Genomic DNA, 13,121 nt, shown 5'->3' with positions numbered 1-13,121 from the left:
TTGTGCTAAACTGAATTTACTCACTGATCCTACAGACTCTTATGCTTAACTTAAACATTACTATAGTAATTTCCAAGATACTGTTTGGGTTGTTGAAATGAAGTCCATCACTAAGTATTTGCAGAAATACTTTTGTAGACTCTGTCCTTTCTTCTCCCTGATCTGCTTGGAGGAGATTGTATGTCAGCAGTGAACTCAATGTTGCAGATATGTAAAAAGTTTAAATATTTATTATCAGGAATCAAATTGTAACCTGTGGATGGCCTGTAACTTTCTACAAGTCATGATAACTGCTGGCAAAAATTGTTTTTATTCTAATGTTTTATCATATTTATATTTTGTTGTTCTTTCTCAGGTTTAAAGATCTTTTCATTTCAGATATTAGGAGTGTTCTTTTTATAAGACAATAGTAACATGATTTATACTGTTGGAAAATGGAATACTTCATTAATAATTTTATGCTGCATGTTCTCAAAGGCAATAAGCATTATGTGGACTTTTTCTGTTTTTATACTTTTTTGTAAAATGTGTTTTATTAATATTTAATGGATCATATATTTTCTCTTCCTTTTCAGAGATGAGAGTCCAGCCAAAACAGATTTTTTTCAGCATTTAATTGAAGATCGGACAGAGGCAGCTTTCTCATACTATGAATACTTGCTTCAGATTCAACAGCAGACTTGTAAATGAAAGAGTAAAGAAGAAACAACTTCCTGATTGTGGATGGAAACATCAGCTGTGAGAAAAGCACATAGAAAGTTTCAGTAACAGGAGTCTGTTTTTCCCAATATACAGTCCATAACACCAGTTCCAAGCTAATGGACAAATACATCTGTATTTCCAGAGGAATTACACAATTTTGCTTCAGCCTAAACATGGTAGGAGTAATGAAGCGGTTTCACTAGTACATTTTAAATTGGTTTATACATGCTTCCAGTAGTGCAGCAGTATGGTGCTCTGTTTATTGCAAGCTGGTAAATTTATGTAGCGATGTGGGATATTTCTTAATGAAATGGAAAATTAGATTAAACCATTTTTTCTTACATTTATTATGGTAACCCTTCTGGATTCAAACTCTAACAGAGAAGCCAAAGGGCAACACTGTATGTTGTTTGTTTATATCAATTACTTTTTAAAAGGAATGATTCGTATTTACTAAAAGACTCAACATTTTCCCTGTGAAGACTCTAGAATTTCAATAAAGTACATGAAATGTAGAAATAAAATATATAATGTACATAAGTGTTACATTTGTAAAGATGATGTAAAAATGTAACTAAAGAATGAATAGTTCAGTGTGCAGCAGTGTTGAGTGTTCAATGACAAATCAGTTTGCCCTAGATAAAGAATGAAGTTGACTAAGACATTAAGACATTGGAATCCACAGAGGAAACAACACAACTTAAGTTATTCAGTTCATTCATTCTTTTAGGTGAATTTATTTATGATTGGCTTATTAATTAAAATATTTTGCTTCATCATGTGTTTTTATATTTCTGCAACTCTTACGGTTTAGAAGCTGAACTCTACTGAATCTAGAATTCGCTGTTGAAAATAATGTGTTTAACACTCTATTTTGCAGACTTTTCTAGAGGGGGAGAAGAGACTGTTTGTTTTATAGAGGGGAATGTGCTGTAGGTATATCAATAAAAACTAATGTTGGGACCTTCATTTACCTTGTTTTCTGAAGAAGAGTCTCTCTTAATCCTGATTTATATTTTGTTACTTGCCCCAATCTTGGTCCATGTTTTTGAAATTCAAAATAAGCGTGGTTAACTACTGAATGCTATGTCACAGTATGATTTCTTCTGTGATGAAAATAAGGGATATAAAATGTGTTTTAGTTGAAGAGTTGAAAGGGAAAGTTGTATTTCATTATTTGAAAAGAAGAAAGATGTCCAAAAAACCCAACTTTGAAATGTAAACATGTTGGTGTATTTTTTTTATAACTTCATTTCTGCTGATACCTGTAACAATGCTGTGGTTTGTGAACACAGTTTCAACTTAGCACCTGAAATTTGATGGTGGGTGGTGATAGTCAGAGGTAGAGGGGGAAGGATGTTTTGGCTGCCTGTTTCAAATACTGATTTAGGCATTGTCAGTCATGAATCAGCCTCAGCTTTGTCACTTACTTGGTTTAAATGATAATTTTCACTGCACTGTCATAATTAAAGTGCTAAAAATGCAGTTAAAATTTTAAAGCATAATCCTTTTAAAGTATTTTAAAACAATCAAGAAGTTGAATATTCAGGAGCTTTATACCCAGAAAGATTCAAATTGAATCATGTGTGATATAATCTTCAAGAGAAAAATACAATAGATAAATTTCACAACTGATTTATGACTACATTAGTTGCACCCTAAAGGTGGGGTATCCTGGTTGTTTGCACCAAGTCAGTTGAGAAGTATCCTTTTATCATTTAAATTAGTCTCTTTCACTTAACCAAAAGTATTTGAGTACCCAAAGATTGCTCAGAAGCTCAGACTTACTAGTCAGTCTGCATTTCTTATCAGTTGTCTTTGTTGATGCTGGATCTTGCCCCTAAATTGAGACAAGATGTCAGTAACTGCATATTTTTTTATTTTAGACTACTTCACATTTTGAATAAAAGCTAAATGTCACTGAAAAGTAGACCTTATAAATTATTTGAAACCATAAAAGTGTCAAAAGGGCATATTAGCATAATCTCAGTGAACAGCTCTACAGAATACACACTTATTTATGAACTTGACATTGAATATGAGAACACCTGAAACTGGTTTATGATGATATCTTCTGTAAAACTGTTACTTAAAAGCTTTATTCTTCTATGTGTTTTGTATACAAAAATTATGAAAAATACATTTGAGAGCTATTTGCTTATTTGTTTAGTAAAAATCAATTTACAGTATAGACAATCTAGTAGTTATTTATGCTTCTGTATATGGTAGAAGGTTTATGTAATATAATCTGTTTGATTACACTGCAAACATTTAAAGAACACTCCCCTATGCCTGCTGATGGAAAATTGAAACTGATCTCAGGATATATGTTTATTAAAACTAAATCTCCTGGAGTGGCCAAGATATCCAGCAGCAAAGTATAGCCCCCTAATTCCCAACCAGGATGCCATGATATCCTCTGAAGGGTGCTGTGCTACTAGGCGTGTAGACAACTACACATGATTCGCAAGGTATATCTAGAGATAGAAAAGAGCAAACATTCAAAATTCTTTGCAACAGAATTATATTTTTTTCTGTGGGCAAGAAATGAGTGAAAGATAAGAGCTGGCATTTTCTGAGAGGTGCCTTGATTGTAATGAGAGGTCCCTTAAGTCTGTAAAGGTTGAAGACCTAGGTACAAACATTGAAAAAGCCTGAGGTGGAATTGCTCAAACTGGCGCATGTTTCTGTAAGCACCCTAGTTTAGGTCAGGAGCAAACAGAAGTTTGCCTTCCAGGTGGTGGGGAGGGGACCATGGGACTGTGACAGTTTGGGGCTCTCGGCACACCTCCCGGCGTAACCCACAGCCTCCCCAAGCTATCAAAGATTGCTGAGCACTGTGGAGTCAGTGATAGGCTTCTCTAGCCTAGTCTACTGCTTGTCATTGCAACTGCTTGAGGGAAGCATGGGGGGGTCTCTCATTGGGCTTCCACCCACCCACTGAGACACCCCCATGCCTCCCTCAGGTGGGTGCAGTGCAAGGAAGTCAATTTTCTCCTCTCCTTCCCACCCCAACCCCCAATCGGTGGCAGCATCAGCGAGAGGTGTCTCCAGCATGTGTGGCTCCCTGTCACCACCTGCTTGCAGGATACATGGGGAGATCTCTCGGTGGGGTTACAGGAGCACACTGAAAGACCCCCCCATGCCTCCCTCAAGAGAGCACAATGACAGGGACCTGGGCACGGCAAGCCTCAGTGACAGGGATCCAGGGGAGCCCGCTGAAAGACTCCCCTTCCCTCCTTTCCCCCACATCCACAGCAGTGTCAGTGACAGGCAGGTCCCACCTGCATGGCTCCCTGTGAGGGTGGGTTAGCAGGGGCCCACAAAGGCACCTGGGATGCTAGCAGATTGTAGCCAACCTTGATTCATAAGCAGACCTGGTGCTGAAGTTCAATTCGCTGGTCTAACCTAGATCAATCAAGTCTGATACCACATCAATCTAGGTCTATCTTAGATCAGGATCCAGCATTTTTATAGGAGTCTATGCACTCTGAACTTCTGTAATGGGTATAGACTGGTTTCGAGCCACCTAACCAGAAAAAGTGTAATGTCTGTACCCGTCCTATGTTAGTTTGGGTTAAATCATCATGAAGGAATTGGGTGCAAATTGTAAAATATGTTTGTTCCCACTAACAAATGGGCAACCAGCTTTTAAAAAGTATCCTACATGTTTACTAGTACTATTTTAGGGGGAAGATATTTTCATGGTGAGTAAACAGAAGTCTTTGGCCATATTAATTTTGTATATGAAACAAGCATCCTTGTAACATGGTGCGTCATAGAATCAAAAATGGAAAGCATCCAACCTAGTGATCAAAAAAGCTGAATTCGGTACATTTTAAATTACTGAAAATATGAACTGGATTGGTCAGGAGTAGATGAACTGACTTCTTGATACCGTATACCCCAAGGTGCCATCTCTACCATTGTTGTTGGGTAAGATTGTAAAGGACTTCTTGCCCTACTTTGAACTGACAGCTATTAAATAGCTATTCTGGTTCTTTTCCTAGTAAATTAATTGCCATAAGATACCCTCAGTAACAACTGTGGCAAAGGAATAAAAAGATTGAACAGACCTGGAAACCTGATTCCCACACTGCCATTTCCTGTTGGTGGCCCACTAGCCCAGCTATAATTAACATTATACTGTCAGTTGTTGATACTGGATATCTTTGTGCCTAATGGCATTAGTCTTATATTCCAGGTACAAATACTAATAGAATATATGTAACTAAAATTGGAAGGTATGTTGACACTTTTTTCTCTGTAATGGTAAGTATATACCAAATTCATTCTGCCACTGTCTTGCACCAATGACACCACTATTTCCAAGCAAGATTAAATTTGTACAATTCACTTCCCATCCAGAGTTATAACATACAAAGAGTTATAACATTCTGCTTTGTGGCAAGGGGTGCAGTTAACAAAGCTTAAAATATACATATCAGAGAAATTGTCCAGGAAAACATTTGGCTGCAGTTTTAAATTATAAAGAGCGCATAGACTCCATGGGCCAAGTGTGACCTGCAGGGCTCCCTAGGAAGTGGGAAATGTGACAACGGGAGCCCCACCCCTCCTACCTGATTCCCCAGCAGCAGGTTGGATATCACTTAAGTGTCTACAGAAGTGAAACCTCTACCACCATGTTTGCACCACTGATCAGCAGATAGTGCTTAGGGATTGTTAAAGCACAGTTAACCCTTAAATGGAACATGAAATATGAACGCAGACAACTGTGTCCTAAAGTCAAAGTCTAACTTTATTAGTACAACAAGTATTATCTTAGCAGTTTCTATATGCAGAGAGAAAAACAGTACGGTGATCTCACCCAATCCCAGATGTTACTTTGCCTCACAGAAAAGATAGCCACTCAGTTCCTGAAACAAAGGGTGCACTGTTGGCTGGGATGATCCAGGCAGGTGTTGAAAGCTGGATTCATGATGTAAATGACAATGACGACGCCACGCTTAACTTTCTTGCTTCCCCTTTTTACGCTTTTCTTTAACTTGACTCCTTTGACTTCTTGCTTTTGGATTGGTCTCTCTGCAGTCAGCATATTGTTCATATTTTATCCTGTTAGCATATTCCTTTGTTTAACATCCTGATTACAAGCACACCTCTTAATTTAGCCTTTTTCCAGTGTCTTTAAGCATTGTCCACTGGTCTCCTTTATCACCTTTCATTAACATATCCAATCATTTCATCCCTCTGATTCAGCTGGTTAGTGCCAAGTTCAGTTAATTTGAGCTAGTAACAAAACTATTACTATGTTATGTTAGAAAAACTCACAGTGATAGAAAAAGGAAAGAAACATTGTGCGAGCAAACTCAAGGTCATAAGCTGCTTGCAAGAAACAAGGCCAGCTCATATTGCAAACACCAGTAAAATGAAAAGTTTAGAAAACAGAACTTTAGGTTGAATATAAAATAAAATTTTAAACAATGCTATAATTCACGACTCTATAAACAGGTGCACTTTAAAGCATAAAATATGACCAGCTACACTAACAACCATGTCGGCGTGCAGGTTTGTGAAATATCATTTACAGTGGTGAAAGAACCCAACCAACACTGCAAAAGAGTACCATTGGCTTCCTTTAACAATCAAAAATCCTGAGCACAAATGCGTCTGGCTTAAGGTGGTCTACCTGCCTGTAAATGGAAAGTCATCCCTCCACCTAGGCATACTGAAATTCTGTGATATTTTGAGCATGCTAAGCCTTCCTACTTCATCACAGGTGCATAACACATTTATGGCCAAACAGAATACTATTACAAATACTGTAGCTGGTTGCCAAGTGCAATAGGCTGTTCCTGGCAGCAATCAACTGCCAGTATTTCTGCATCAGAAATGGAATTTCTCCCAAGGTTTTGTACTCTACACAAATATAGCAACCTCAGAGAGAATCTCATCAAGAAATTTCCAGTTGATCAACATTTGGTCTTGGAAAGACAATTTTGTCAAATTCATTCTTCAAGCATGGAGATTCCCAGCATAGACTTGTTTCCACAAAATAAAACAAAAAAGGACATCGGTCCTATTGTAAGGCAGAGCTTGTTTTAAGCATGTTCTCAAACAGGTTACAGCCACAAAGTGGGAAGGGGTTTAATGTATTCCTTCCCTTCTCCGTCACCCCACCTCCCCGCTCCACTTATATCAAAATTCATCCTCAAATTGATAAAGGGTGACTAGATTTAGAGATGGTCTCTTCAAATCCTTATAGTTTTGTGTTACATACATATGCTTCCTGATAAAGTTTCCTTCTTTACTGCTTTGAGATCTGTATCAATAAGAGGTTAGCATGAAAGAATTAAGGCATGGTTACAGTAGCTCTGCCCTTTGTGTACATACGAATTATACAATTATACACAAATGTATGCTATACCTGTAGAGTCAAAGGACTGCCCTGGTGGCAATTCCAGTGCACTCCCAACTGCAGTGCAGTGGAGACTACACACACCTAAGAGTGGAATGGATATGTGTAATACATCTCCAAGAACAACAGGTAACAAGTAAAGTAATGATTTTGTATAACAAGGGTGATTCTAAATTGAAATATGTTTCTATTATAGCAATGGACCAAGTGTTCATTTGTAGCACTACGAAAATAGAATAGGTACGGGACAGGGACACATGCAGAGACTCTTGGCTAAAATGCTGGCAAAGGCATGTTCTCCAGCCAGGGGGGAATCAGGGGGCTGCTGCTTTACCCCCTTCTCTCCCTATACTCAGAGGAGTGTGAAGCAAGCAGGCTGTCTGTGATCAACTGGCAGCTGCTAAAAAGCAGCAGCCAAAGCCTCTCACCACCTGTGGGAGTGTGGTGTGTATGGCAGGGATAAAAAGAACTGTTCTCTTTACTGCTGCCACTAGTGGTGGCTATTCCCATAGCAGCAAAGGCATTTGTAATAGTACAACTGTAACTCTGGCCGATCTGTGCTAGAACTGGAACTGGTTTGCTGAGGAATGAGTAATAGTGAGATACCTCATTCATTTACTGAGGTGTGTTTATGGTTATTAGCAAAATGGTAGCATAAACACAAGGAGGGTAGACATTTTTTTGTACAAAACTGATTGGCTAATCTATACTTGATCCATAGAAGATAAAATTTCCCTTTTGACAACTAAATGTTATATTTGAACATGTAAACATTTGCTCTAAAGCAGGTATGGGGAAGAATGTAGGCTTTAGTGTCATAAACTTTCTGTGGGAAATTTACTGTAGCAAAGCAATAATTTTTTTTTAAGCTACAATCTAGATTTGTGGTTTTGTAGCAAAACTACAGTGTACTGCTGAAGCAATATATGGACACTGTGAAAGAATGAATGCTGACAGTTCATTGTATGCTATGAGTCTGTTTCAACAAAATGATAAAACAAGCATCTATTGCTGTCTGGTCCCAGTTTTTCCTTTCTTTGTCTATTTAGCTTAGCTGAGAAAGCTTCTTATTTGGATTCAAAATAAGTAAGTGCTTGAATACTTCTGAGTGTAGGCAGTAGCCCAAAGACATGTTTTATATATATTTATATAGATAAACATAAGGAAGGGTTGATTCTTTTGAATTTCCAATTTCTCCCTAACAGTATTCCTCTAAGTTATACTTCATTAGTATTATATCACATCTGGATGCATTCAGACTTACCACAGCAGACACACTGGCTTTCCCTTAGCTTTACAATGATCTGGACTATTATAATTAGAAGACCTGCAGTGTACCTGCACTACAATTGCTGTTCTGATAATACAGTGGTTCCACAAATTGTTGAAGCATATTTGAAGATACTTTAATGGGGCTGAAATGACTAACTTTTTGTTTAATGTTAGCTGATCACAATGCAATAGAAATTAAATCTATAGGGCTGTTGGCTGTGATATAAGAAATACAGAAAGGAAGCTTACAGTTGATTTAGTGTCTTTTGAACTCCAAAGGATTTTTTAAATAAAGGTTTGCATTCAGTACAGCCTCATCCCTCCAAAATGACACCAATAAAGACTTTAGAAGGTACACTGTATAGAGTGTTCCATCTACCCTTGAAGAAGGATAGCACAGCCATTATATGTAATTACACAGTAATTATATGGTTGAAGTGTAGGCAACTACAGTGAAGACAGAATAAGAGACAAGAAAGGGGTAGGAAAAACAAAAGTATATATGGGGGAAAATAAGGATGTATGTTCTGTGTTAAATTTGGCTTTCAGTATTTAAAAAAAAAAGATCCCAAATAAAAATCACTGCTTGCTTTCACACTAGCTCAAAAAGATTCATCTAAGACCCACATTTGAGAGGACCACTATCAATTCAAATATATAAAATTTGTAATACCTTCTCAGTGATGAATAAGCAGGAGCCACATGAAATCTTTCTTTGTTAATTGTGCAGGGCACTCAGAAGGCAGGACTGTGTTTCCATGTTCACCTGTAAACAATTAGGAGTGTATTTTACTAATACACTTTCACCTGAGGACAATTCAGAAATATGTAGGCATTCCTAAAGGTTTCAAGCACTGCTAGCAATTATTCATGTCTCTTAACCCCAGTGTGTAATAGGTCTTTTTCAGAGGAAAGGGGAGCAAGGTAAAATTTAACACTTTTAAATACTGAGATTGCCATCCTTGACTATTTTCTAGGCTGAGGAGCAGATTTTTCAGAACTTTTCCTTTACTAGATGATATTCTGGTTTATAACAGCATTGTACAAGGAGTTCTGTCAAGGTCAAATAATTCAAGGTAAGATGCTGATAACCCTGAAAGATTATTTTAAACCCAATTCTACCTTAAAATCTTTGGGATATTAGAAGTCCGCTAACCCTAGAATATAGCTTTGCAGCTAGTTGAATCTGCTTCTCTTAAAGCTTTTCTTTTTTATTATTAATACAAATGTTCAGATGTCAAAGTAATCCATAAACATAATTCCTCCTCCATTAATAAGACAGTCCCTGATTTGTTTATTATATGACCCAAGGCACTAAGTTTGCTGGTTTTAAAAAGTAACCGAGTCTTTACTGAGTTTTTGGTTTACCTTTAACTCTTTAAAAGAAGAACTCTGTTATCTATATTTATAAGTATATTATTTTCTTGGTAACTAAAGCAATATGTAGTTAATATATACCTCAGTGATTCAGAATCATAATAGTTAAACCCTAAATATACTGTAGTCTTAATTCTTCCATTTCAGGCTAGGTTCAATCCTGCAATTATGTCCGTTTCTTATACATTAAGAGCACTCAGAAATCAAGCTGCTCTTGAAAACACATCTAATAATTTTAGGGCATTAAATGTCAGTGTCAAGCCATTTTTGGCAGTCCCTGTAATTCAGAAAAGTAGGTACCTACTGGGTATGTCATATGTTCATTAATGCGCCATAATTATGGAGCATTAAATTTAGTACCTGCATTGACAGGTACTAAATGCGTTGTAATCGGTGCTACCATAAATTAGCACAGATTAATGGCAGGGGGCGGTTGTGATGCTACTACTCATTAGACTAAATCTGTGCATTAGCGCATTAGAACAGGTGTTGCCCACTCTGCTAATGCACAGTACAGTTAATCTTATGTGCAGTGCCTCATGTATGCCCACTAACATTTATTCTGTTGCACCTAAACTGCAGGTGGATTTGAGGTGAGTGGGTCAGTGATAATAAATAAGACCTCAGACCATTCCAGCCATACTGGATACATTGATTTATTGACAGATTGAACAAAGTAAAACAACATGATAAGATTTACTTTTAGGGTGAGTAGTCTTTGCTTGGCAATGTTGCTGGCTAGGCTAAGTTGTCAGGCAAGGGGGATTTTTGTCCTCGTCTGTGGTTGATCAATGCCTTTGATCCCAGTTGGTTCCCACTGCACTGCAAACAGCTTCCTCTTTGTATACCTTCTTTCTTTATCCAGACTATGTTGGCCCAACTTGATTTTTTCTTCCATTAATTTTTTACTTCTTATTTTAGAACTCAAAAGCCCCCTTCCCCTGCTGTCAGCTTCTGCAGCAGCATGACCTTAACCATGTTTTTCTCACATGCTTCTCTCATTCATTTATATGTTTCTCCCCACCCCATTGTGGCCAGTCCAGGCGTATCCTGTTCTGGTCAATCTATACATAATGCTGATTTAAGCTCTACTGTTAAACTTGTTATCCTACAGTTGACAGTTAGTCTTTGTGATCGATGGCTATTCTTATATTTTTAAAAGGGTTACTTGAAGGTTACTGCTTTTGCAACGGCAGCAGAAGGCAGGTTTCCCAGAAGCCTCTGGGCTTAACAGACCTTTCAGGAGCCTAGGGTTACATGTAAAATGAGATATAGGCTACAGTCCCCAACTATACTTGTGTTGCCCTGTCTTTGGGGTACAGAGAAATGTGAAGAGCATGTTTAGGGATATCACAATTAAGTGAAATTTTAAATCATTTTTTGAGACTTAGACTTGCTGATAGTTATTTTTCATGTAATAAAATGTCAGATTCACTGTGGTAGTAGGCCAGTTCTCACATGTGATTAGTGATAGACACAAGGATTACAATTCTACAAAGGCAATACAAGCAAAATAATCCAGCTGCTGTCAATTTTTCCAGTAGAGTTCTCCAACCATTAAATTTCTCTGGTTTCCTCTTCCATTTCCAGGCCCTTTGTTGCCTTACTCTTTCCAGGTTTTGAGAACTAATAGCAATAGTCATTTCTTTTAGAATCTTTATTAGTGTTTCTCTCAAATTTCTTAGCAGAGTCTTCTCCAGTAGTAATGCCTTTTAAAAGACACTCCAACCTGCATGAGATTTAAGGATTTTGGGACCTTTAAGGAATGGGTCAAAGAGTGAGTACAACTTCTCCAAACAGCCTAGAATCTGTGAGATGATAGTAGTCCATTGTGCTATTTTTTGGTGGCAGTTGACTCAATATGTCTCTTACATACTGGATGGTTCTGCTCTTAAATTTACCTTTTTTTTTTCCTTTCAAAAGAACCATAACAGTTTTACTCAACTTATACATAAAAGGTCAACCTGTAATTCGGCCTCCTACCATCTTGACTTCTGTGTGTGCAACATTTCTGTGTGAGTAATAAAAATGTCAAATCAAAGTTTTATTGTTGAAGTTCTTATTTTAGTACTTTTAGTGCATTTAAACCTTTGGATCCTTTCCTTGATTAGTTGAATCTCCTGGGGTATTTTTTTAAGGGGCAATAGCAGGTGAAGGACTTTATCTGTAGTTTTTTGAAAAAAATAAATTTTGCCCTTAATATTGAATACAAAATGTGTGGTTGACTTATTTATACGGTCAACTTGTAACACTTTAAGAAGTATTTCTTCTTAAAGCCACCTTCCTTGGTTTGCAGAATCATATGCTACTCTATTTCCAAATGTTGGCTGACCCCTATGACAGGAGCACTAACAAGGAACATAACATCGCATATTTAATCCAATAATTTTTTTTCATTCAAACAAGTTACAGGTAGAATCAAGAGGGAAAAGATGGTTTCCAGTTAAAATACAAAATGTAATGTCTGTATTCTGTTTCCTTCTGTGCCATTTATGTAACGGCAAGTCAATACCACTGTGCTTCTGTTTAAATATTTGTATCATGGGTAAAATATCTGTCTCCTTCAGAGATACTGTGTGGCTTGGTTAATGTTTCTATAACAGCATGGGATTCTTCAATAAGAGAAGCTCTTTCAGCAAAGTATTTATGGAGAAGCAGTGGGAGGGAGGGGTCCAGTATGAGAAGGGTCTGGCATAGACACAATTTAATCCTTTTAGTACTGTATTAATTTAGCTACCAATATACAATATGTCAATTTAAGTCCTCTTTTCAGCAGGAATGTACTAAAAGTAAATTATTACTAAGCAAAGCCAAGCATTCTCTCCCCACTATTCTTTGTCTATACAGTGAGTAAGCCATTCCAGATTCTGCAGCTGCTATGAGGTGTAGTGTTTGCTATTGTCTCCTTACTAGTATATTTGCCATTTGACTTTAGCAGGGGTCTTTTCAGTGCAGTATGTTAAGCCTTGGCATAGATTTTGTGTAGGTTTGGGGCCTTACAATAAAGCTTTTGGAGAAATAGACTTTATTCTTTCTTTAAATTTCCAGTCCTGCAGATACTTACAGTAATGACTTTACGTGTACAAGCAATTCCATTGACTCAAGTATGTTGTTTGCACCTTGGTCAGTAGAGTCGGGACCTTATTGGTCGATCTACATGTTTATAACATTGCCTATGACAATGCTACCTTAAAGTGCCTAGCAAATTTTGGTGTGATATAAAGTATGTTTGAAGTTCAAAATAAGAAGTTGAGTTTGGGACCTTTTCCCTATATCCCCTCCCCCAAAATCTGAAGAAAAAAATTTTTTTTCATTGTCTGCTATTTTGAATAGAATTTTATTAAATGGACTATAAGAAATGTCAACCTCAAAGAGATTTTTTTTAGAAAGCTTA

General features: G+C 37.2%; 1 protein-coding gene across 1 annotated transcript in view; it reads left to right on the top strand.

Moving 5' to 3' along the window:
* SEC24B (SEC24 homolog B, COPII coat complex component) overlaps positions 1-2,891 on the top strand; it is an 84,393-nt gene extending 81,502 nt beyond the window's left edge. Inside the window, exon 23 of the mRNA XM_019533962.1 lies at positions 576-2,891. Within this exon, the coding sequence (XP_019389507.1) occupies positions 576-690 (115 nt within the window). The 3' untranslated portion in view covers positions 691-2,891. The remainder of the gene's footprint in view (positions 1-575) is intronic.
* Positions 2,892-13,121: the final 10,230 nt, after the last annotated feature.

This window comes from Crocodylus porosus, unplaced genomic scaffold (assembly GCF_001723895.1).
Source record: "Crocodylus porosus isolate Cpor-Errol unplaced genomic scaffold, CroPor_comp1, whole genome shotgun sequence".
Classification (NCBI taxonomy): domain Eukaryota; kingdom Metazoa; phylum Chordata; order Crocodylia; family Crocodylidae; genus Crocodylus; species Crocodylus porosus.
Note: the sequence above shows the minus strand (reverse complement) of the source record. Positions and strands in the feature narration are given on the sequence as shown.